We start from the raw sequence: 26290 nt of genomic DNA, 5'->3' as shown, positions 1-26290 counted from the left end.
GTCCTCATATGTGGCCTTTTTCTTAGGGTAAGGTTGTTGAGTCAGTTAAATGTTTCCTAAGTTTTATTTATTATTCAATCTTTCTTTCTTTGAATCTGTCTTAGATATTTTAACTCTGTAATGAGAGGAGTGTTTACTTGTGTGTATCAGTTTAACACAGCTCTGTTAGATCTTTTTCTCATTGCTCTGACAAGAAGAACTGAAGAAAGGGAGGATTTGTTTTCATTCACATCTCCAGGGTGGCACAGTCATCGTGACAGGGATGACAAAAGCAGCAGGTGTGAGGGGCAGGTGGTCGCATGGCATCTCTGGTTAAGAGGCAGAGAGTAGTGACTGCTTGCTGACTAGTGCTCAGCTCACTGTCTTCCTCTTGTTCAGCCTGACACTCCAACCCATGAGATGATACTCTGTCTCTATTCAGGGTTGGTCTTCCGGCCTTCATCAATGCAGTCCTAAAAGTCTCTCACAGACATGTCTAGTGATGTGTCTCCTACGTGATTCTGGATCTTGTCAGATTGGCAGTTAGTATTAGCCACCCTAAGTGACAGTGGTCATTAAGTTCCAGGGATTCCTACAGAACAGTTATCCATCCATGCAACTAATAATCAGTGGAGGCAGGGACTGGGGTCACTGTGAACAGCTCCTACCCATTTACATATGACTTAAGAGAGGAGTGGTTTGGATTGGATGTTCATGAAAGCCTTTGGACAATGATGTCTGCATTCCTTTACTCCAGGGATCTCCAAGCAATACCATTGGCCGGACGCCTTCCCGACACCCCAGCAGCAGGACCAGCCCCCTGACCTCACCCACCAACTGTTCCCATGGGGGACTATCTCCAAGGTAAGCTCATCCACAGAAGTGAAAAATGAAGATGTCCTACTTTCTGTGCAGCCTGACTTAGACCTAAGTTTGCTAGCAGAGTGCTAGGAATCGGGGGTGTGTGTTCCACTCCTCCCTCTACTTGTGACTGTGTGGTCCTTGGCAGTAACTCCTGTGTTCTTGTGTTGCGTGTTCTCTGTAGTTCTACTAGCTGTAAACACTGAGCCTGATACCTCATAGATTTTAAAACTGAGGTCACATGAATCCCTGAGGAAGCCTGTCAGCTGTGCTCTAAGAGATGGAGAACCCTAGCGGTATTTATTGAGTTATTTATACACTCTTCGGAGTCTACACCAAGCCTGATGTAGATTTCCACTCAGGGAGCCGCTCCAGGCCTGCCCCTGTCACATTAAAGCAGATGCTGCTCTGAAAAAACAGTGGTTCAGTATGTATACCTGTTAGGACCGTCACAGTGGCCTTGTAGAGTCAGGGGCCTAACTTTTTACGTGTTGGTTTTTATTTTTGTTTTTGAGACAGGGTCTATTATGTGGTCCTGGTTGGCCTGGAACTTTCCGTACATATCTTGCCTTAGCCTCCAGGTTGCCAAGATCACGATCATACACCACCATGCCCAACAGTGAGGTCTGACTTCAAAGGAGAAAGTACTCTGTCTCAGGGCTTGTTAGAAGTCTTCATGGCACTACGCAGTCCCTCAGAGTGGTGGCTCTATGAAACCACACATTTTTCTGGACCAGCAAGGGCCACAAGTGCTGTATTTTATCTATGAGAAGTCAAGGTCTTTGGTCTATGAGAATCTAAAAGACTTTTGTCCTGAAGGTACTGTCACAAGGTCTTAAAATGCAATGAGAATATGCCAAATGTACCCTTTGCTGATAAAGGTCTCCATCTGCTGGAAAGATGGCCAAATTTATTTTTGTTTTTGAGACAGGGTCTCATTTAGCCAGGCTGACTATGTAGCAGAAGATAACCTTGAACTCCTGATCCTATGCCTTCACTTCCCCCAGTGCTGGGATTTCAGACCTGTAAGACCAAGCTTGGCACACCAGTGCTTTTAAAATGTAACTTTTTATGAATTCTATTCTTGCCACTAGAGTTCTCTTCAGGCCCCAGTTATACACCACCAATATCATGGAACAAAGGAAATCTGTTTTCCTCTTGGGGAAAGCATGTGGATTTAGTTCGTTTGTTGTTTGAAAGCCTGTGTTGTTTTCGTGTTGCTTTGGATGTGCTCCCTGACCTGTGATATCCAGTCTGATGTTCTATCTCCAGAGTCAGTGTTGTTAGGGTTTCAGTGTAGTGTTAGAATTACACAGGAGTGAGCAGAAACTGATGAAAATACATCTGCCCTTCCTTCCCCAAGTGATTTAATACTAAGATCTCCCAAGTATGGGTTTTATCCTGAGTGACCAGGGTCCAGCACAGACACTGAAAATTGTATGGAAAATGCATATTTTCTATAAATTGTTGCTTAGTCTAAACATGATGCTCTGCACTGTTAATTGGGAAGGCTGTCCTTCCATCGTGTGCAGTTCATAGATCTTTTAGTTATTACATTATTATGTAGTAAGAAAATATTAAACCTCAAATTAAGTATTTTATTACTTTGTTTATTAAACACTTACATTTAAAAAAACTGGGTGGGTGTGCTAATAAAATCCATCAAAGAACTGACTGGAAATTAATCTTTGAAGATCTCCAAACTTTAAAAATTTCCATTAATTCTTAACTATAGATTTATTTTCAATATCAAAAGGTCTGGCTGTGACCTAAATATTTTCTTGTGGCTAAATCTTTTTTCGGGAATTACTTATTTAATGTAGTTTCTATCTGTTTAAAAAACAAAAAACAAAAAGTCCCCCTTCAGTACTTAGATCGAAGGCCAGCCTGAGCTCAACAGGAGAGATGGTTTATCTCCTGGCGAAAACTGCCCCACCTGATTGTATCATTGGAAGGAACACTCAGGCGGGTAGCATGCTTTCTACTAGGGAAGCTATAAAAGAAATGAAGTTTTTGATGGCAGAAGAGTTGAGTAGCTTGCCATATGTCCAGAGGGTAATAAACATGTCACAGTACAGCCTCCTACATGTTTCTTGAGTTACCCTTGAAGCATGATTTTGACTATAAAGTGTTAGCTTTTTATTCCAAAGAGGAAAAAAATAAGACCAGCTATTTGTTTTTTAATTCTGAACATCAAGATGAACTAGGAATTTAAAAGGTTTTTTTGGTTCAAAAGTTCTGTGGTTTGATTATGGGATGGTTCAAAAGTGATGACAGCTCTCATATGATGGTAGCTTCAGATTTGTCCACAAAGGAGGTTCTTTTCATCAGCCCAGTGGTGTTGGAGATGCCAGCAGGCCAGCGCTTTGTAAAGATCTCATTACTAATTAGTTATGAGAGTGGGATGGCTGCCAGTCATTCCCAACTAATGATCATACATGACATGATATTTGAGATTTAGAACGTATCTTATAGTTTAACAAACACTTCTATTTTAGCTCATTTTACCCATTATGATTTTGTGGTAGAGAAGGGAATTGTAGTTCCAAGTGTCTAGGGTCTTGCTCCAGTCTGGCAGATGATCCTGATGAGAGTATCCTAGAACAGAATGGAACTGCATGGTCACCTCTGGGTTCCCTGGCAAGGCTGCCCTGTGGACAGCTCTTGTGTTTCTCCAGTCAGAGTGAAGTAGCACCTATAAAATATGGCAGGGGTTCATAGCAAGCCCGGGCCAGCCAGGAGTCAGGCCTGCGTAGCACCTCTATTCCCTTTGTGCCCTTACCCCCAGAGTGTGGCTTGAAGAAGGGCTTTAGACCCTGCACAGTGATGACCTCTCCTCTCCAAGCTGTATTTTCCCTACAAAATGGATTATTCTGTGACCCTGCTTAGAGCTGCTGACACTCAGTGATACCTGCTGTGAGAACCATGTTGGTTGGGACCTGAAGTTGGTGATGACTCAGTTGATAAACCATGTGCCTTGCAAGCATGAGGACTTGAGTTCAGAACCTATTTTTTAATTTTTTTTTTTAAAAAGACCAGGCACAGTGGCCCATTGGTGTATTCCCAGTGATAATGTGATAAGAGATGAACAAATTTCCAGAACATGTGTGCAAGCTAGCCTAGGTAGCCTACATGGTGAAGTTCCAGGCTGGGGGAGGCCTTGTCTCAAATAAAACATAGAAGGCACCTGAGTGTTGGTGCCCCCTGAGGTTGTCCTCTGACCTCCATATATACACACATGTACAAACTGTGCTGCAGCAGGCCGAATGCTGTGGATCTGCTCAGTAGCAGAAGTTAGAATTTCTCTGGGGACCTCCGCAAACCCAGGCCAGGTGGTGACACTGGGGTGAGCAATAGATACCAGGTGTACTTTAGTTTCCTTTGGATGGTGTGGAAGCAGAGGAATGCCGTTTCATTTCTTTATTCTATTTCCTCCTCTGAGCTGTCCAGTTGAGACTAACTGCCCCATGTACTCACCCTCCAGTGGCACTCTGTCCTCTGAACTCCCACCAGATCCCCAGCCCAGGAGCACTCTCTCTGAAGTGCTGAGTCACAGTAGTGTGGTCCTGGAGCATCTCCTTGCTTCTGTCCCACTTGAACTAAGTCTTGAGAGCGCCACCTCTGGTCCTTCCTGAAATAACCGCTAGGATGGTAACCTGAGCATCCTTAGTTTCTCCTAAGTGCTTCCAATGCACGTCCAGGCCAGGCAGGCAGGTGTGCCCTCTCACAGGTATGTACACTAAGCATGGGATCTTAGTTGACTCTTCATGAGTCAACTAAGTGGTTGGTAAAGAAAAGAATAAAAACAGTCTTACTGAGGAGTGAAGTGTAAAATGAACCTGTTCTTTTTCTCTGTGTTTGACATACCAAATTTTGCTGGAGCTAATTTGATGGGTCTCTGGTGGAGGGTCTTCCTCCTCCCCTCCCCTTTGCTTCTGTGTTTCTCTCTCTGATTTTCCTCTTCTGATCACTGCAGTCGGTTGTGGGGCTGGAGTGCCGATGGGCTATCGAAGCCCCCACCTCCCTTTTCTCAGCCTAACTCCATTCCCACCGCTCCCTCCCACAAGACTCTCAGGCGCTCTTACTCTCCCAGGTAACATGCTACCTGTTAAATTTGTTCAAAATGTCACAATATTATTGTGTTTCCAAGGTTGCCCTGGGTCTTTTGGAAAGCCTCTGAGTTCCTCTGGTGTGATTCCTGCTTGCATTTAATTTAGCCTTGCAGGAATGAAGCCTGGGTGAGCTTCAAGAGCAGGAACAGGCTCAGAGCCAGGCTGCTGCTCTGTCTAAGGACAGTAACTTCTTTAACCACCCAGCCAGACTTGTCACCATTTACCCTCATGGGCTGTTTGGCCTAGCATGTCATTCAGGATACATCATGTTGTCTGGGGAGCAGTGGTAGGTAGAGTTCCCTTAATCTGAGTGCCAGGTATGGAAGAGCTCCACTAAGGATCTGGTGACACCTGTGCTTTCCACAAGTTGCTGTCCGCGCTGCAAATGCCCAGACTGACTACTTTCCTTATACACTATTTTACAGCAACCAGCCCTAAGAGCTGGTGTCTTAGTTTGCTTTTTACTGCTGTGATAAACACTGTGACCAAAAGCAGCTTGGGGATGAATAGCTTTATTTCACCTTATAGCTTGTAGCCCATCTTCTAGAAAAATCAGGGCAGGAACTCCAGGCAGAAGCAGAAGCCATGGAAGAGTGCTGCTTACTGGCTGATTCTCGTGACTTACTCAGCGAACTTTCTTATACCACTCAGGACCACCTGCCCAGGACATGGCACTGCCCGTAGTGAGGGACTTCCCACATGGATCACTAGTCAGGAAAATGCCCACAGAGTTATCTACAAGCAATGTGATGGAAGCATTTGCTCAATTCCTCTTAACAGATAATTCCAGCTTAAGTCAAGTTGACAAAAACAAACGAAACCACCAAAATAGGTAGCTTCATTGTCCCGTCTCCCTAAAGATGCCTTACCGAGGACTGAAGCTATGGTTTCATGTTAGAGCTCCTACTTAGCGTGCCTGAGATCCTAGGTTCAGTCTCCAGTACTGCCAAACAAATACATGCATTAATTGGGAAAGGCGCCCTACTTCAGACAGGACATTATTATAGCAAGCATCGGTTGCTGATGGGAAATGAAGATGCCTGGCACTGGCTGAGTGACAGTGTTACAAATCTTGAATGACATGGCTTCTATCAGGTTTTAACAGTTATGTTCGTGATCCCAAGAAAGTTCTATGATTTCCTCCAGACACCTGTTCCAGGTCTCTTGGGTGCTGTCATAAAGACTGTCATAAAGAGCATGCCTTTCCTAGATGCCTGTCATTGCATGGGCCGAAAATAGGAGGCCCACCTGTCACTGTGCTCGGTAAGAGGTGGGTGTACCCAACTGTGTAAACAGTTTTTAAAAAAAAGGAAAGAAAAAACCAGAGGGTCTGTGAGATGACATGCTCATGCCTGACCATCTGAGTTCAGTCCCTGAAACCCACAGAAAGGTGGAAGGTGAAGCCAGCTCCACAAAGTTATCTCTGACTTCCACATGTACATCATGGTGCCCATGTACATGCACAGGTGCATGCGTGCACAGACACACACACACACATACACATACACACACACGATAATAGATTTTAAGAATTTAAAAAGTGGGCTGGAGAGATGGCTCAGTGGGAACCCAGGTTCAATTCATAGCACCCATATGGCAACTCACAATTGTCTGTAACTCCAATTCTGGGGGATTGAAACCCTCACACAGATAATACATGCAGGCAAAACACCAATGCACATAAAATAAAAATAAATCATCAAAAAAGATTATTAAAAAATATAATTTAAAAAGTAAACCTAGAAAACAAAAAGCAGCAGCAGCCATGGGTTCCCATGACCACTGATGCACAGACTTGTATCTACTTTTCAATGGTAACTGCATTTGTCACTGTTTTTTGAGATTAGCCTTGTCACCCAGTATAGATGTGCTTCATCAGCTGTCCCCCAGCATGCTGGCCTGTACACCCTTCCACACACGGAACCTCACTCCAGCCATCGTCCACGTCCAGGCAGCCATCAAGATTACCATCCAGAGGACATCCCTCTCCAGATTCACCTTTCCCATAAGCCCATCGGTCTATCTGACCAGTTGATAACAGTTAACACACACTGACACCTGGGGTGTGGCTCAGTGGTAGGGGGTTTACCTGTCATGCACAAAGCCCTGGATTCAATGTCCAACATTGCGGGGGGGGGGGCACATAAGGAGAACTTGTGGTAAGCAGCCGAAGAGAGAACACTGAGTGGAGATAGGTTTGGGAGACTAACAGAACTGTTCTCTTTCTCTGTATGGTATTCATCTCCCAAAATGACAGAAAAGAAAGGTGCAGAGAGCAGACTTCCTCAATCTATTTGGTTTCTTCTTGGAATCCTGGCCCAGTGTCTCTTCCCCTGCCCAACCTGGTTCTCCACAGGGCTCCACTGGCTGCTGGAGGCTGCAGTGTGTGGTGACAGGACCTCAGACTGATGACTGAGTTACTCCTCCTAATCTAGACTCCTAAAGACACCCCCCCTCCTTTCAGAATGTTTACAGGTGACAAAGGTCTTTAACCCAACAGATTGTGCCCTGGGGCTTTCTTCAAGCTAAAACGAGTGTCACATGCAAGCTCACCTCTTCAGTCTGCTTCTGGGCCCTCCCCCTGGTCCCATGTGCCATTCCTCAAGTCTCAGGGTTGGCAGCTCTATCAGTTTGAATTCTGGTGCCTACTTCGGTGGCTCACAGATGACTGTAACTTTATCTCGCAGGAGCTGACACCTGCTTCTGGACTCTGTGAGCCCTTATGCAAGCATGCACATACACACATACATGCATATACATACACAAAAATAAAAAATAAAGTATTTTTTAAAGATAGATTTAGGGTGTTTGTCCAGCCCACTTCGTGATGACAGCCTTCCTGGGAAATTTTTTTCTACAAGAAGTGAAGTCTTAAAGGGTATTGATCTTCAATAGATCTATAGAGACATCATGGAAGAAGCAAGAAAAGGGAATGATAGCCATCACTAGAAAGCATTTGTCTCTCACACCTGGAGCGCGTGACTTCAGATTCATCCCAAGGGGCACTTGGACAAGGACACCTCAGGAATGGCCTCAGTGGCTATGGACATGCACGCTGCTCCCAAGTTGGCAACTGGAGTTGGTTCGTTCCTGGAAAGTGAGACAAGACAGCAACAGCTGGCAGAGCCTTTGTCTTCTTTTCTTTAAGAGTCTATTGTGATGGTGCAGTCATTTGAACTGAAATGAAATATTTTAAGGGAGTTTGGGTTGAAATCATGGGGTGAACTATCTGAAAGCCAACATTCTCTGAAGCAACACATGGAAAATAATATTGTGACATCCCTTAAAAGATTGAACGTTTCTCCAGACCACCTCTCGTCCATCCATCACTCTTTCAATTCTTTGATTTTTTTTTTCTTTTGCATGGGCTATGCTATTATCTTTGGTTGTTGTGATTAAAAGTATTTAAGGCATTCTTTTACATCTTGTATATATATTTTATTTGAGTCATAATACTCAGTCGTTCTATATAAAAATAGTGTACTGGTCAGATGTATAAACACTTCTGAACATAAGCTGGTGTTGCAGAGTGTCTAGGAAAGGGACATGGAACATCCTCTCCAGTCATACTTTTAACACTTCTGGAGATTTGCCTTGGGGACAGCCTGTGAACTGAGAATGCTTAGAACCCTAGAGTTCTGCTCAGTTTAGTTTTAAATTACCCTCTCATGGGTGCACACATTGGGTTTCAGCTGCAGATGTGTTCAGAGCTCGTGGTTCTTTTCACTGAGTGCCAAGGCCCTTGAGTTGGCATGTGTTGTCTGAACTCTCCTAATACAGATGATATGTGCTTTCTTCTGTTTATCAGGAAAGGATTCTGTCTGAACCAGTGTTGCAGTGTGAGGCTAGTAGCTTCCACCCATGAGAGTGAGCTCAGGGCTGTTGCTATAGCCAGCATTAGAAAATACTTGGGTCATGGCACCCCTCTAGCAGGCAGAGATCTGGCCAGGCCCATGACACTCACCGGGGGAGGAGCATAGACAAGTCTGATTGTGTTTAACTTAAAAGAAATCTACTTCTTGTGCTGTGCATGGCTTGGCGGTGTCTCACCATTGGACACCTTGTACCTCAGTTCTCGTCTTGTGGAAGAACTAACAATGCTGCTTGCTTGTTTCTGTACAGCCAAGGATTGTCCAAGTGCACCAGTTCCTCAGCTAGCTCAGGACTTTGTAGAAGTGAAATAAACTTACAGCATCTCATCTTTTATTGAATACCTTGTTAGTTACTTTTCTATTGCTGTGATAAAATATCATGACTAAGGAACTTACAGAAAGAAGTTAATTTGGGTTTATGGTTTCAAAGGAATCATGGCAGCAGGAAGCTTAGTGCTCACATCTTCAAACCGTAAACATGAAGCAGAGAGAACAAACTGGGGAAAGACTTTAAAACACTCAGAGCCCAGTGATGTGCTTTTATCAAGAAGGACACACTTCCTAAACCCCCAAACAGTGCTGCTAACTGGGATCAAATGTTCAAATATCAGAGCCTACATTTAAACTACTGTATTCTCATTTAAACTATTCCCTTCTCATAGTCTTTCATAGTCTAAAAGTCCAAAGTCTCCAGAGACTCTAGGCAACTATGACCCCTGTAAAATCAAGACAGGTTATATATTTCCAATATATAATGGCACAGAATAGATACTACCATTCCAGAAGGAAGGAATGGTGGCACGGTCAAGAAATTCTGAACCAAAACAAGACTGAAACCCATCGTAGCAAATGCTGAATCCTCTAGCTCCATGTCCTTGTCTGGGGCTTTCATTTCAAAGGACTCGAGTGGCTCTGCCCCTCCAGCTTTGCTGCCTGTGATGCATATCTCTTCCTTGGACTGGTTCTACTTCCTGTGTGCAGCTTTACTTGGCAGATACCTCATGACTGGCATCGCCAACATCTTGCCCTCTCTCCCACTGTTAACAGATTTCACTCTCACAGCTTCTCAGGTGGCATCTCATAGCCTCTTGCCCTCTCAGAGCAGCTATGTAGGGATTTCCTCGCCACACGTTGTCCTCAGTGACTCTCTGAAACTGAAGGAAGACTCTACAACCCTTTCCCTCTTACATCCCTCATGCCTCTAAAGCCAGTACCACATGGACATCCTTACCTGGCTCAGCATAGAAACGCTTGTATTCAGTTGCTTCTTAGGAGCAGAAAGCTCCTTAGACTTCGTTTCACAATTTGGAAGCTTAGCTGGATGGGGTCTTGACTGAGGGCATCCTTCCCATTGTTTCTGTGTGGAGCATGAGGCCTGTCCTTACCTGCTACAGCCCCTCTTACAGCATAAGTCTTGACTAGTGGAGACAACGTGATGCTTCTTAGCGCTGTTTCTCCCCACAATATACATTTTCTGTTTCCTCTGCTCGCTTGTTCTTCCTTGTAGACTGCATACTGACTGTAGTGCTGTCAGTAACAGCCATGCCACAGATTCAAATCCTGTCTTGAATTTCCTCCACCAAAGAAATTAGTCCATCATTTTTAAATGTAGCCCCAGGCAGGTTCTTGGGACAAGGGTAGCCAGATTCTTTCCCAAAATATCACGAGAACATTCTCTAGCCCAGTCCCTAATACGGGTCCCCTCTGCAGCGTCTCGAGGTGAGCTGCAGCCATCTGCACTGCTCTCAGCACTCCTTCCTGTCTTCTAGAATGTCTCTAGCTCTCCTTCTTGTCTTCTAGAATGTCTCAGCACTCCTTCCTGTCTTCTAGAATGTCTCTAGCCCTCCTTCCTGTCTTCTAGAATGTCTCAGCACTCCTTCCTGTCTTCTAGAATGCCTCAGCACTCCTTCCTGTCTTCTAGAATGTCTCTAGCACTCCTTCCTGTCTTCTAGAATGTCTCAGCACTCCTTCCTGTCTTCTAGAATGTCTCAGCACTCCTTCCTGTCTTCTAGAATGCCTCAGCACTCCTTCCTGTCTTCTAGAATGCCTCAGCACTCCTTCCTGTCTTCTAGAATGTCTCAGCACTCCTTCCTGTCTTCTAGAATGCCTCAGCACTCCTTCCTGTCTTCTAGAATGTCTCAGCACTCCTTCCTGTCTTCTAGAATGTCTCAGCACTCCTTCCTGTCTTCTAGGATGTCTCAGCACTCCTTCCTGTCTTCTAGAATGTCTCAGCACTCCTTCCTGTCTTCTAGAATGCCTCAGCATTCCTTCCTGTCTTCTAGAATGTCTCAGCACTCCTTCCTGTCTTCTAGAATGTCTCAGCACTCCTTCCTGTCTTCTGGAATGTCTCAGCACTCCTTCCTGTCTTCTAGAATGTCTCTAGCACTCCTTCCTGTCTTCTAGAATGTCTCTAGCACTCCTTCCTGTCTTCTGGGCTCCTACTAGGATAGCGCTTAGAGTCACCTCTCCAGCTCACAGTTCCAAAGTCTTCCATGTTCCTCCACATAGCAGCACGGCCAGAATCTTCACAGCAACAGCCCAGTCTCGGGCACCAACTTCTGTGTTAGTTACGTTTCTGTTGCTGTGGTGAAATGCCATGGCCAAGGGAACTTCTAGAAAAAAGTTTATTTGGTGTACAGTTCAGAGGGATTAGAGTCCATCATGGCAGTAGGCAGGCATGGTGGCAGGAACTGGAAACTGAAAGCTCATATCTTCAAAAGCAAGCATGCTGCAGAGAGAACAAACTGGAAGGTAGGCAAGGCTTTTTATTCTCAAAGCCCATAGCCAGTGATAGAGTTCCTCCAGCAAGGCCACACCTCCTAACACCCACACCCCAAATCCACCTGTGGATCAGTTATTCAGACACCAGAGCCTCTGGGCACAGTGTCATTTAAGCCACTACAGATGCTCTCTGAAAATAAGCAGTGTTTAAACTGTCCTTAGTGATTGTCCCACCATGCTTTGCTCTCATTGTTGTCTACCCATCCTGTGCTTCTTGGTGTTTTGGTTTTTTTTTTTTTTTTTAATTCTTGGTAAGGAGAGGTATGGATGTTTTCTCTCAGGACCCTCTTTGTTCAGCATTCTTTTCACACATCTAAAGAACACTTGCCAACAAACTGCAGACACCAAAGGGCTTCCTTGCCTTTTTCTTTTTTAAAACTATTTCTGCTTCGTGTTTTATTGTTATTAGTGTCTCAAAGGATAGCAATTGGCATCACTTTCCCATAAAGGACAAGTATCGTTTCTAGAAGTGTTATACATGTCCATCCAGGAAGGTGGCTCATCTCTTTAAGATGTGCTTTAATAAAAGAATCTAATATTCCCAACAAGCCCCTGGGTCATACCCCATGGGAAGTAGAGCCCCAGGAGCCCAGTGAGGGTAGCTCTGACTCTGCCTCCCAGGCTGGTGTCTTGTGTTTTTTGAGGGAGGGTCTTACTTGTTTCTCTGGATTGGATTCTGGTGTGCACAGCCTGGTCTTTGTGAAGTGGTTTGCTTTGCTCCTCAGAAGTCTCTCTGTAAGCCGAGCTTATTTCCATGTGCCTGTTCCTCTAGAGTTTGTACATTTGAGACCAGTAACAACCAAACCACGTTTTTTCATCTCCAAGATGAGAAAGTTACTTTCCACCTTCATTCTCTTGTGCGTTCAGTCACCAATGTCACTCCTGTGTTCTCACGCTCTTGTGGTTTTGTTGTCTCTCACTGGTTCCTGGGTGCTGTGTGACGTGTCTGGGGCCAGCTTTGACATGGAAGATGGACAGTGGCAGTGCCCTGATAAGAGCTGTCCCCGTTGCATCCCGACTAACCAAAAGACCCCAAATATAATTAGTCTTACTCTAAATTACTAGATCATTTAGGCCCATGCCTTGGTCTTATGCACATACCTCAGTTTTTCAAAAACAAAATGTTTTTCTTTTCTTTTAAATTATAGCATGCTGGACTATGATACAGAAAACTTGAACTCTGAAGAAATCTACAGCTCTTTGCGTGGAGTTACAGAAGCCATCGAAAAGTTCAGCTTCCGAAGCCAAGAGGACCTGAATGAGCCAATTAAGCGAGATGGCAAGAAAGATTGTGATATTGTGAGTACCCTGGCCCAGTGGACAACTCTGTCAGTTAGGTGGCAGCGGACTGAATCTTTCCTACGCTGAACTCACTCCCTAGTGACAGTGTTCTCTACTCTGTTGTTAAAATAACAGTCTTTTTGGAGGCCTAAGGCAACTTTAAGACATTTCAGAAGAATGATTCTCTGCTTCTTGTCATTTGTCTTGGACGTGTTCTTGCCTCTGTGATGTGATAACACGGTGAATCTGGGGCTGGAGGGATGCTCAGTCAGTAAAGCATGAGAGCCCGACTTCAGTCCCCAGAGCCACATTAAAACTCAGGAGGCAGAGGCAGCCTGGTCTACAGAGCGAGTTCCAGGACAGCCTCCAAAACAATACAGAGAAACCCTGTCTCGAAAAACAAAAACTAAAACTAAAATAAAATAAAACCAAAATAAAATCTTGGCAAGGTGGAATGTATCCGAGTGTCTGAAAGACCAGCTCTGGGGACCCAGAGATGCTAGAGCAGTGGTTCTCAACCTGTGGGTCACAGCCTCTTTGGGGGTTGCCCAAGACCTTTAGAAAACACAGATATTTACATTATGATTCATAACAGCAAAATTACCTTTATGAAGTAGCAACAAAATAATTTTATGGTTGTGGGTCACCACAACGTGAGGAACTGTATTAAAGTGTTACAGCATTAGGAAGGTTGGGAACCACTGTTGTAAGGGAGAAAGGTGTTCACTGGGGTCAGAAGTCTCCTGAGCTCTTGAGACAGGTGACGTGATCTGGTGAGGTTGTAATGTCTGAGAAGGAGAAGACAGTGAGCAAGGGCGGTGACCTATTGAGAACATCGTGAATCTAGCTGTGAGTGTGTGTGGATTGCAGGGCCCATCGATCAACTAAACAAGCTTAGAAAATCAGTGTATTGGGAGTTTAGGTCAGTGACTGAGGCCAGAGCAGAGACTTGAGAGGCACTGAAGAGTGAGTCTGTTGTAAGAAAAAAAAATGAAGGAGGAAGTGCCCAGGCACTAGGTAAGTATAGTTGGGAGGAGCCCCAGGTCTGCACAACTGAGAGGATGGGAAGGAGCCAGGGGGTGAGTGAGGTCCTGTGGCACCAGGGATGGAGCTTCAGGGCAGACAACATGCTTTCCTTGTGGGAAGCCCTGTGAACTCCCATGGTACTACCATGTGGATGTGCCATATGTGGACACACAGTGTTCTGTTTGGGGTCATCTCAGTGCTTTCTGTGTTTTAAAAGCACAGCAGTGCCTTGATGAGAATTGAAAGGAGTGAAATTGACAAGAGAAAGAAAAAATGATGAAGTCCAAGAAACTCACATTTCTGAGGACCCCGTGAAATGGAGGGAACGGGTGTCAGGGCCACAGTCCCATTGGTGGTCAGGACTATAGTGTGGTTAAGATGTCGGATTTAATTCTACAAAACCATTGTTGAGGAAGGGGAGAATGTGACACTTTGGTGACTGGGTTGGGTTAGAATCCCAAACCAGAAAAACCCTGCATTACAAGAAAGCGGTGGTGCACACCTTTAATCCCAGCACTTGGGAGACAGAGGCAGGTGGATCTCTGAGTTGAAGACCAGCCTGGTCTGCAAGAACTAGTTCCAGGATAGCATCCAAAGCCACAGAGAAATCCTGTCTCAAAAAAAAAAAAAAAAAGAAAAGAAAAGGCTGTCGGATTTTGATCGGTATGCATAGATATGGTACTGGAAATTGAACCCAGAGCCTCAAGATGCTAAGAGGTGCTTTACTACTAGACCACACACAGCTCTACCCTGACATTCACTCCTATTCTGCTCATCTTCTGACTGTGTTGTCCATAATACACAGGCCCCTCCTGTAATACAGTCAGCCCTTCATATGCACAGGCTCCTCCTCAATGGAGTCAATCAGATATGCGCCAGAATATTCATTTAAAACCCTGTGGAGAGACTGGTTTTTTATTGATGATTGATGTAGGAGGGCCCAGTTCAGTATGGGCCGTGCCATCTCTGGGCTGGTGGCCCTGAGTGCTTTAAGAAAGCAGGTCAAACAAGCCATGGGGAGACAGCCAATAAGCAATGTTCCTCCATGGTCTCTGCTTCCATTCCTATATTCATGTTCCTGAGTTCCTACCCTAACTTATTTTGGTGATGGAGTGTGACCTTAGAGTTGTAAGCTAAAGTAAACCCTCTCCTCCCCAAAGTTGTTTTTGTCATGATACTTTCTCATAGCAACAGTAACCCTAATTAAGACAGGGGAAACCGTTTATTTCATCTTACAACTTAGAGTCAATTATTGCGGGAAGCCCAGGCAAGAGAAGCAAAGACCACAGAGAACGCTGTTTACTGGCTTCCTCCCCCATGGCTTTCTTACACAACTCAAGACCAACTCAGGAGTGGCTCCACTCACAGTGGATCTGGGCCCTCCTCAACAGTCATTAAGTAAGAAGATGCCCTTCAGACATATCCACAGGCCAATCTAATGGAAGCCAATCTCAACTGTTCCTTCTTCCCGCCACATCTTCCATGTGATGCTAATTGGTGCCTGGTTGTCAGAAATTAACCAGTACAGACACATTTTCATCAAAGACGCTGAGTGAAAGATAGAGCCAGCGTATCTGCAAAAGTAGGCCTAGTTTGCCAAGGCAGTACATAGTCACAAATCAGAGATGGTGGGTGATGATTCACACAAGAAATGGCAATGTTAAAAATGTTAGGAAAGTCCATCCTGAGCAATTACAGAGGTACAAGGACCAACTATCCAGGTTCCAGTCTGATTTCAGTAGACATTGTAGCATTGAATATGAGAGATTATAATGCTGTAGTAGATGCTATGCGAGACTAGTGGAATTGTCTGGACACAAGAGATCATCCACTTTACCAGTAATTTATTCTAAGTAAAGAGCTCAGCAAAAGAAAAGAACAGCATGAAGTATCACATTTCAGTATTAATCTATAACCTTTTAAAAAAGAATAATTGAGTAAATTTTATTGGTAGTGTGATTGCACATGATAACCACAAAACTTTATCTACACATGAATTGCTTATGCAGTGAGGAAAACAAAATGTCAATTATATGTATACTGGAAATTCCATGTTTGCAAAATCTACAGGTAGAGAAGGACAGAAAAGAAATAATACACAAAATAGTAAAATTGGAGGGCTCCTAACAAAGTGGCTCAGAGGGTAAAAAACACTTGCCACTCAATTCAGTCCTTGAAACACAAAGGTGGAAAGAGAACTGACTCCGTGAAGTTGTCTTCTGACCCCCACATTTGTGTATGGTGTACACACACACACACACACACACACACACACACACACTATAAGAGAGTTACAAAGTCACACATGAATTACCTTCTACTCAGAAAGCTGCTATTGAGATATAGTCTATACCTTGTTGGTCTGAATTTGTGCAGGTCTATGCCTATATTTTTTTATTCCCTGTATCTTAAATGTAGTATAGAATCTTATTTGTAGGTGTCAATAACAAATGAATTCCAGATCTTCATGGGGTATATGTACAGAGAGCTGCAAGTGTGAGTTCAGACAGGTACCTGTAGACTAGCATTTACAGTAGCTTTAGTCGTGGTAGCCAAGGCCAACACAACGCCAGTGCGGATCAGCAGGTGCAAGGATAAAGATGTGACAGGCCGTCTTCCTGTAACCTAGATGAACTTTAAATGCATAATGCCAAGTAAAATCATCCAGTTGCAAAAGGGCTAGTATTTTCTTATTTCCTTTACTTAAGATACCTAACAGAATAGAATCAAGGTTTGTGGGAACAGGAGAATTGTTATTTATCAGGTATAAGGTTTTGAGGGGATAATGAGAAAGTTTGGAGTGTACATGGTGTTGATGATTACACAAAATAGTGAATGTATTTCATGTCACCTAACCGTATGGTTATGGATGGTTGAAATGATAGGGTATGTGTATTTACACAACTTTTTAAAACGTATAAACACAAAGTGAGAGTTGTATCTTGTTAGCAGCACAAATACAATTTTGTGGGAATCACCAGTATGTTTCAGATTCCTGGAAATCATGTCCAGGTGAGGAAATAGGCTGCCTGCTGCCAGCACTTAGCCCTCATAGTAGTGTCATGTAGGGGCTGAAGAGGCTAATGTGCCCAAGGTACAGGCCAGATACCAGGTCTTGGTCACGTTTCTGTCACTGTGACAGAACACCATGAGCAAACACAGCTTGAGGAGGAAAAGGTTTGTTTGTGCTTACAGTTCCATGTCACAGTTCATCCCTGAGGCGCTGATGCAGAGGCCACAGGGGAGTGCTGCTTACTGACATTAATTATTAAGAAAATGCACAATGGGCTTGCCCACCGGCCTAGCTTCTAGAGGCTTTTTTTTTCAACTGATGTTCCCTTTTCCCAAATGACTCTAGATTATGTCAGGTTGACATAAAACTGGCCATCAGAGCAAGAGTATCAAAAACATGCCAGAGACCATTGAAAGACAACTGTTAAGACAGACAAAGGAAAAGAAAGTTCAGTACTAGATATCCGAAGAATGGAGGAGTAATTTGTGGCCTGAGAGATACTGCTTGTGTCTCAAGGTTAGAGGTAATTTTGAGATAATCTGGCTAACCCTCATTATTATCTCAAAACATCTGTAAACCAAGGGGCTGATTTGTAGATACTTAGACTGCTTTAGGCTCTGAGCAGTGTTTGAGCTTTCTCCATGGAGGTATTGTTAAGGTATCATTGAGAAACCCCTACTGTTGGCAATGGAGCCAGAGGCCACAGTGGTCTGAAGCAGACTTCTCAAGAATGAACAATGGACTGGGTGTTGGTGGCCCATGACTTTAATCCCAGCACTTGGGAGGCAGAGGCAGGCGGATCTCTGTGAGTTTAGGCCAGTCTGGTCTACAGAGCAAGTGCCAGGACAGGCTCCAAAGCTACAGAGAAACCCTGTCTCGGAAAAGCAAAAAAAAAAAAAAAAAAAAAGTGGACAATGAAGGGACTCCTCCATTCCAAGGTAGTGATCCATCAGAAAACTCATAAGTGAATCACGAAAGAAAGAAAGAAAGAAAGAAAGAAAGAAAGAAAGAAAGAAAGAAAGAAAGAAAGAAAGAAAAGAAAGAAGGCAGGTTAAATATATAAGAAGATGTAGGAATGTTCTATTCAGATAGAAATATCAATAGCTTGGAGCTGGACAGATGGCTCTCCATGCTTAGGAGCACTTGCTGTATCAGGCAGCTCACAACTAGCTGTAACTCCAAGAAGAACACACACACACCTACCTTTTAAATTTTTTTAAATTAAATTAATGTCACTAGCTGTTCTTTTGTCGGTAGCCAGCTGGCAAATGAAAATCCCTGGTCCCTCTAAGAAATTCCTAAGCATCAAAGAAAAAGTATGGCCTGGGTGTGGTAGCCCAGGCCTTTAATCCTAGCAATGGGAAGACAGCTAGCTATGTGGATCTCAGAGTTTCAGCCCAGCCAGAACTACATAGTGAGGCCCTGTGAAAGAAAGAGAGGTGGAGGGAGGGGAAGAAGAGAGAGGAAGAGGGGGGAAGGAAGGAGGAGTGGAAAACAATGAACAGGTGTGTTGGGACTCCCAGAGTGACTGTGTGCTGTGTTCCAGGTGTCCCAAGACGGGGGAGCAGCCTCACCTGCCACCGAGGGCCGGGGAGGTGGTGAGATGGAAGGAGGCAGGATGGCTTTGGACAACAAGACCTCCCTGCTCAACACACAACCTCCACGTGCCTTCCCGGGGCCGCGAGCACGGGAATATAACCCATATCCCTACTCGGACACCATCAATACCTATGACAAGACAGCTCTGAAGGAGGCGGTGTTTGACGATGACATGGAGCAGCTCCGCGATGGTCTGTCTGCTTGCCCACCCCTTCTGTGTCTCCTACACACTTCCCTCTGTCATCCCAGGCCTGTGGACCCTGTCAAACACAAATAGAAACACAGGGTCTGTCCTGGTCGGTCATTTGCTCAGAACTGCTTATTGAGTCCCTGCTATGTGCTTATGCCTGGGAGGTCCCCTGTGAGTAGAAACCTATTTGCACTCTGTGAGTCTGTAGTCTGTCCATGGAGGCTGTGCTACTGGGGTTTTCCTAGAAGGCTGCCTGAGTGGAGTGGCTGACCAGGATATACCACAGGGCATCTCATGCTTGCTCTCTGTGAAGACCCTGGCCTGCACTGTCCCAGCTCTCTTAGCCATAAAGGTGAGGTCCCAAAGCAATACACAAGGCTTCCTTTAGTGGTGCAGCACCCAGGGTACTCCCCAGATGTGCCCTGCTGTATCAGAGGAAGGAGGCAGGGCATCTGATGGTAGTTACTTACCTGCCTCATGCTTGGCACTTCGCTGAGAAGCATATGCCCATCAGCTCCTGAGATTAGAGACGATTGTTCTCATTTTACAGGTTAACAAATAGATTGGGAAAGATTAAGATAACCTGCCCAAAATATAACATAGGGATGTATCCAGGATTTCTTCTGAGTACCACGTCAAAACCAGTATCCAGGGACAGAGAATGTGGCTCAGGGATTGAGTTGTACTTAGCACTTATGAGGCCCTGAATTCAATCTACAGAACCAAAGAAAAATCCAAGTCCTGTGTCCACTAGCAAGTGACCAGTGAGTGACTATACACTGGTTTGATAGTGTTTGTACCAGCAACTTAAGTTTTTCTTTTCCTACCTACTCATATTCACTAGCTTTGTTCTATTGCAACTTCATATGACTTTTTTTCAACTTGCAGTTAATCTGTTTTGTTTGGATAGAGTTTAAATGGAGAATTATGTAAATTAGAATTATAAATAATTAACACCTGCTTGAGTGCTTCTGGAATCATGAAATACTTAGATTGTCCTGACATGGTTGCTCCGGCCTGTTGGGTTACAGACTCAGAATGAGCACACTTTGGAGAGGGCTGCTACATAGGTCAGGGGGCAGGTTCAAAACACAAGAGGAACAGAGGACCCAATACTGTGCAATACTGAGATTGAAGACAGTTCTCCAGGTGTCCAGAACAGAAGCATCAAGGGTCAAAAAACAATCCTGGAACTGTTGTTTCCCTGGATTTGCCAAGTGCTGGTCCCCTGGCTGAAAGCCTGGGGTGGCCAGTGTTTGCTGCGGCCCGTGCTTTCTGGGAGAAGTGGAGGGGGGGGGGGTCCTTTGCTTATAGAGTTGCTTCACCACTTACTCCTTTATTGCTCTTGACCAGAGATTAGAGTGTCAGTTACTTCTTATCCACCACCTGTGTACTGAAAAGCTTATGGAGAAAGGCAGGATGACAAGGGCTTAGTGTTTTGAACTTCCTTATGTACTTGCCCCCTAATCTCAGAAGCTAAAGAAATTTGCAATTATGCCTCAGGAGAGTGCTAGTGGTGACTTGTCTGCACAGTTGGTTCCCCATGTTCCCTGTTCAAAGCTGAGTTTTCAGAGTCAGGGCTTTTCAGTGTATATGACCAGGGAATGAGGTGCCTTTGAGCCATTGGATGAGGCTGAAACCCCTGCTGGTAAGCATGCTAGTGGAGGTGGGCAAGCTTTGCACATCCAAGAATGGAACAGATACTAGTCAATGTGATTGTGAGAAGGTCTTCAGGGAATGTTTGCAGCTATAATTGGGACAGATGTAGTCAATGAGAAAATGGGAGGATCTTTGGAGAATGTATATACTGGAATGGGACAGATGTTAGTCAATGAGAGAACTAGAGGGCCTTGGGGGATCTAGTTTGTACATGGCAGTGGGTCTCCTACTGGCAAGAGGCTGTCCAGTAGAAAGCCTGACTCAAGGCTGTAGTAGTAGAAGAGAGTTTGGGGAAAAAAAGATGGGTCTCAAGTACTTGGATTTTTTTTTTTTAACTTCTGTGTAAAAATAGAAAGGGGGAAATGGTGAGGAAGAGAGACTGACTCCCAGGACACTGGTGGTGTGTAGCTGGCCTGGCACTCTGTTCTCACAGCATGGTGAGAATGCCGAGAGTACACAGGAGAGGCCGGCAGCCAAGCAGGGCAGAGTAGGAGGGAAAGTGTAGCATCTGTTACTCAGAGTCATGGTGGGAAAGGACATGGCGGGAGCCCTGTGGCCACCTTCTTCTGAGGTTCCCTGTTTGTCTCCCCAGTGCCCATTGACCATTCGGACCTGGTGGCTGACTTGCTGAAAGAGCTCTCTAACCACAACGAGCGTGTGGAGGAGCGGAAGGGGGCACTGCTGGAGCTGCTCAAGATCACCAGGGAGGACAGCCTGGGCGTGTGGGAGGAGCACTTCAAGACCATCCTGCTGCTGCTGCTGGAAACTCTAGGGGACAAAGATGTAGGCATTCCCTTCAACATGATGCCTTTCCTGATCAGGGCAGACTAGCCTGCAGCAGCCACGTCAGCTCACATGCCCCTGTGTACGCCCAACCAGTGAAACGCCTTTCTGAGCCTAGATACTTCACCACAGATGTTGCCTGGACCCCATTAGTATAGATGGTAGCCTTCCAGCCTTCATTTTCACATGACTTTCATGCAAAATAAAGAAATAGAGATGTTTATTTTTAAATTTTTTTCTTAATTTGCCAGGCGGTGATGGCACATGTCTTTAATCCCAGCACTCGGGAGGTAGAGGCAGTTGATCTCTGTGAGTTCAAGGCCAGCACAGTCAATAGAGAGAATTCTAGTAAGTCAGGGCTATACAGCGAAACCCTGCCTTGGGGTGGGGGGCTAACTAACTAATGTGGTCATGCATCATATGTGTGGACATCAGAGGACAACTTGCAGGAGTCACTTCTTTCCTGCCTCCATGTGAATTTCTGGGATTAAACTCAAGTCACTGAGCCATCTTGCCTGCCCAGAGTTTATTTTTTTAAAGGACCTTATTAAGTGCTACATTTCATGAAATTTCATCTTGGTTCACCCTGTGCCTGTTAGAGCTAATGTTAGCAGGGCAAATGACAGGTTCCCAAGGTGTATTAATAGTTACAAAACAAAACCTTCATGGTGGGACATTTGAGTGAGACAGATCAGGCTTTGTGGCATGCTTGGGCTGTGACTATACCTGGTACTTAGTAGCTACCATCTGCGGGGGTGAGTATAGATGGGGAAGGTGATCCAGTCTTGCCTCCTACCTGTGAAGCAGGCCCCTACCACACAAGTGAGAGGTGCTAGCTGAGATTAAACTTTATCCATTTTTCCACATTGCTTTATCATGACCTAACAGACACAGCTGGAGCACAGGTCTGGGAGGAATTCCAAGAAACTAGCACAGTGTGAGGTCATAGGCCAGACCCAGGGTCACAGTGGTGGCGACTGATGGCAGCAGGCAGTGGGGGGGGAGAGAGCAGTCAATGCCACCCTGGAATTGTTTTCTGACTCTCGGGATTAAAGGTCTGCTTTAGTGTAAGTAAAGATGGGGACTGTACTGCCTATGGAGGCAGTTACACTTGGCTGGGCCCTGCGGGAGACAGGGTGATGTCATGCAGAGGGCAGGTGCTTTCTGTGTGCGTTTGCACAGGGCACAGTTGAGTGACAAGGAATCAGGATGTGCTTCTTGGCTCTGTTTGCAGTAAACTCTGCTCTCTCTTCTTGAGATTAGGCGTCTGTTTGGAATGGCTTTTCTCCAGACACATGACTTGGGCCTTAACAGCTTGAGGCCTGTTGCTTGGGTGACCTCATCACACAGAAGGTCAGGAACAGACACAGGTCTCCAGCTGACCTCAGAGAGTTCACAGCCTGAGAGGTCCTGTCCCTGTGCTTGTTTCACAGAAGGATGACCCATGAACCCAAGCTTCCATTAAGTCTAGAAAGGCTAGAGAACTGACCATGAACTTAGGTGTGCCATCCTCATTTGATCTGTAGTATACAGTTCATTCTAGAAACCTTTACCTGCCTCTCCAGGTGCTGGGTCCTGAAGATGTCACCATGCATCAGTCTCTGCCCTCTTGGAGTTGACTGTCTAGGAAGCCCATGTTGAGTAGACTTTTGTCATCCATGTAGAGAGGCCTGTAAGAGGCCAAACCACCTGGAACAGGGCTTAGCCTGGCCCATGCATGCTATAGGCATGGACAAGGGCCATATACTATTTGATGACATTTCTTTTCCTCACACACCTAGCACTCTATTCGAGCTCTGGCACTGAGAGTTTTACGGGAGATTCTGAGAAACCAGCCAGCAAGATTCAAAAACTACGCAGAACTGACCATCATGAAGACTCTAGAAGCTCACAAAGACTCCCACAAAGAGGTAAGATAGCCCTGTGACCATGTGCCAACAGGACTGGGTTTAGGAGGGGAGGACCCAAGATGAATATTCAAGCTTATAGTCTTTCCCTTCTAACTCAACCTGGGTTATATGGAGTAAAATTCCTACTGGTGACATCAGAGCTGAGGAACTACATGTCTAAGAAGCTCACAAAGTGTCCCTGTGATTCCCAGGTCCCAGCATCTCCACTGCCCTCTAGAGAACAGGCAGGCTACATCTCTGTGGCTTGTACAGGTGGTATAGATGATGGACTCTCAGCAGTCACTGGCCTGTTGCTTGTTGGTGTGTTGAACCCCTATGGTTCCCTACTCTGTAGAAAGGCTAGAGACCTACGGAGTGTAAGGAGCTGTCCTCAAAGTGAGTCCAGGACTGGATACATGGTTTAATTACTTGGTAAAGTACCTGCTGTGCAAGCATGAATAACTAATCCATTTCCAGAATTCACATTAAAAAGCCAGTAAATCGGTAGAAAGAGACAAGTATATTCATGAGATTGCTAGCCTACTCAGAAAGCTGGAGCAAACTAGACCATATCTCAAGAAGGAGGGGGAGAGGAGAAAAGATGGACAGCTCCTGAGGAATGACACCAGAGATGGATGACCTCTGGACTGTGTGAACACACACACACACACACACACACACACACACACACACACACAAGGCCAGTAACACCCTGCATCAACAGACTCATGGAAACCAGAATGGTGGGTTTAGAACTGGAGCAAACTCGCAATGGCGAAGAGTAGGTATGACCCCACCAAGCCATCCATGACCACTTGTCCAGTGCAGCCTCTTGGTTCTGCATAACTATTATGAGAATGCTCGTAGATGAGGGCTTATGAGTAGAGCAGTTCTAATATTAACAAAGATGAGACCCTGAGGATAATTTTTCTCCTGGCCATGGTCTGGCTGCTTGGACAGTTAACTGTTTTGACCTCTTCAGATCGTCATCTGGAGAAGGGACTGTCTGTGTCTCTCTCTGCTGGACTCATACAGTACACCACACATAGGCTCTAGGAACATTTCCAACAAATGACTGAGTCTCTAAAACCTGGGTTGGTGGCATAATGGTGACACTCATGTTTGACCAGAAGGCATGTGAACCAGACAGGCCTAACATGCTCTCAATGTCATTGTTCCCAGATGAGGAAGAAAGGGTTCAAAATAGCCTGCCCAGCAGTTCATAGCAGAACAAGTGTGGACCAGGTCTTGGGTCTCTTATGAGGGACAAGCTATCTTGCACCAACTTGGTTTTTTTAAATAGCTTGTCCTTAGAATCAATGATGAAAAACTGAAATTTGGTGTTGTTTAATATCTAGAATTCAGGTGTGTCCAACCAGCAGTTTGGATCCCCAGAGTGCCTATAGATGCAGTCAACTCAAAATTGTAACTTAAACACTAAGATGGTGTGTGTGTGTGATTTTTTTATACTTTGCTTTGTATACACATGCGGAGACAGAGGAGAGTTTATCAGAAATCAGTTCTTCCATCATGTAGAACCCTGTGAGTCAAGCTCAGACCATCTAACTTCAGCAAGCACCTTCACCTGCTCAACCCCTGCTCTCTTTTAAAACTCAATTGTGTAGTTCTCAAGCATGCACTTTGTAGCTAACAGTATTAAATATGGCAATGTCAAAAGATTGGCCGCACCTGACAGGTGGTAGTAGCTGTTTTGGTGACAGAAGACAGGCTTGAAATGAGATTAAAGTGAGCTAAAGGGGCTGGAAAGATGGCTCTGTGGTTAAGAGAATTGGCTGTTCTTCCAGAGGACACAGGTTAGATTCCCAGCATCTATATGACAGATCTCAACCATCTATGATTTCTCTGCCAGGGAATCTGAGGTTGGCTTCTGACCTTTTAGGACATTAGGCACGGCATGGTGCACATGCTTACATGCAGGCAAAATACCATCCACAACTTTTTATTATTAAATGTCTAGTTAACTAAGCTAATATAATGTCTGAACACTCACTATCCAGCTGGAGCCTGCTTTTTCTTTTCTTTTTTTTTTTTCCAAGACAGGGTTTCTCTGTATTGCTTTGGAGCCTGACCTGATACTCACTCTGTAGACCAGGCTGGCCTCGAACTCACAGAGATCCACCTGCCTCTGCCTCCCGAGTGCTGGGATTAAAGGTGTGTGCTACCAGTGCCCGGCTAGAGACTGCCTTTTTAAACTGGGCATCCCAATACTGAAAACCTTTACAGTGAACTCTTAAATGTAAGTTGAAATTTACTATTTTATTTTTGTTTTCCTTGAAAATGGTTTAGGAAGTATGAGGTTCTCTTAAATTGCCTAGGAAAAGAGTGACGAGATCTGCTTCAGATACCTTTCTCAGTATTCTGTCAGCATAGGAGTCCTGTATCCAGAAGTTGCCATACTGCCATCACCGAGAGTACCAGCGGGACATAGTGTACTCAGGTCTGTGTTGGCAGGCCCTCTGCTTTGCATGTCTGGGCTCACCTTGACTCTATGCCCTTGCCGCTTCCTCCTGCAACCTCAGGCAGTCACGTGGCCAGGAGCTGCTCCGGCACCTGTATGTTTAGATTTGGGTTTGGTTTTCATTTTTCTTGAAAATTCTTCAAGTGTGTGTGTGTGTGTGTATACACTTACATGTGTGCACATGTGTGTGTATATGTGGAGGCAAGAAGTCAGACTTGGGTATTCCTCAAGTACTGTCTCCCTTTTACTTTGAGACAGAATCTCTCACTGACATGGACCTTGACCAGTAGGCTAGGCTGGCTGGACAGAGAAGAGAACCCCGGGATCTTCTTGTCACCACCTCCCTAGTCCTGTGACTAAGTGCCACTGCATCTGGCTTTTTTATGTTTAATGAGTGTGTGTGTGCAGGTATGCTCATGCCTCTGGGTACGTGGAGGTGGAGGTCCACGGACAGTCTCAGAAGTCCCTTCTCTCCGTCTCCTCTGAGCTCCAGGGATCAAACTCAGGTCATCGAACTTGCACAGCGAGTACTTTTGTCTGAGCCATCCTGCCAGCCCATGTCTGGCTTTTTTATGTGGTTTCTGGAGATTAGCATTAATTCCTGTGTGAACCTCCTCCCCTCCTCCTCGTTTGAACCAACCTGTCTCCATCCCTGGTCTCTGATCCTCAGGGTTCTTCGGAGCAGTTAGCTCCCCATGCAGTTCCTGTGGTGACTGCACTGGTAGCATCATTTTGGTTTAGTCTTACTGTATTTTCTACATTTAAT

The 26290-nt window shown here is 45.1% G+C and overlaps 1 protein-coding gene across 41 annotated transcripts in view; it reads left to right on the top strand.

Annotated features, from left to right (window-relative positions):
- Clasp1 (cytoplasmic linker associated protein 1) overlaps positions 1 to 26290 on the top strand; it is a 227789-nt gene that overhangs the window by 183118 nt on the left and 18381 nt on the right. For 27 of the 41 annotated variants that reach the window (XM_040738743.1, XM_040738742.1, XM_040738732.1 and 24 more), the window contains 6 exons: positions 737 to 843; positions 4817 to 4933; positions 12754 to 12904; positions 18472 to 18715; positions 20966 to 21156; positions 22938 to 23066. In XM_040738743.1, coding sequence (XP_040594677.1) covers positions 737 to 843; positions 4817 to 4933; positions 12754 to 12904; positions 18472 to 18715; positions 20966 to 21156; positions 22938 to 23066 — 939 coding nt within the window. The remainder of the gene's footprint in view (positions 1 to 736; positions 844 to 4816; positions 4934 to 12753; positions 12905 to 18471; positions 18716 to 20965; positions 21157 to 22937; positions 23067 to 26290) is intronic. The other 14 variants (XM_040738752.1, XM_040738753.1, XM_040738751.1 and 11 more) reach the window with 1 other exon arrangement.

This window comes from Mesocricetus auratus, unplaced genomic scaffold (assembly GCF_017639785.1).
Source record: "Mesocricetus auratus isolate SY011 unplaced genomic scaffold, BCM_Maur_2.0 Super-Scaffold_100676, whole genome shotgun sequence".
In the NCBI taxonomy this organism is placed as follows: Eukaryota; Metazoa; Chordata; class Mammalia; order Rodentia; family Cricetidae; genus Mesocricetus; species Mesocricetus auratus.
This window is presented reverse-complemented; position numbering and strand designations above follow the sequence as displayed.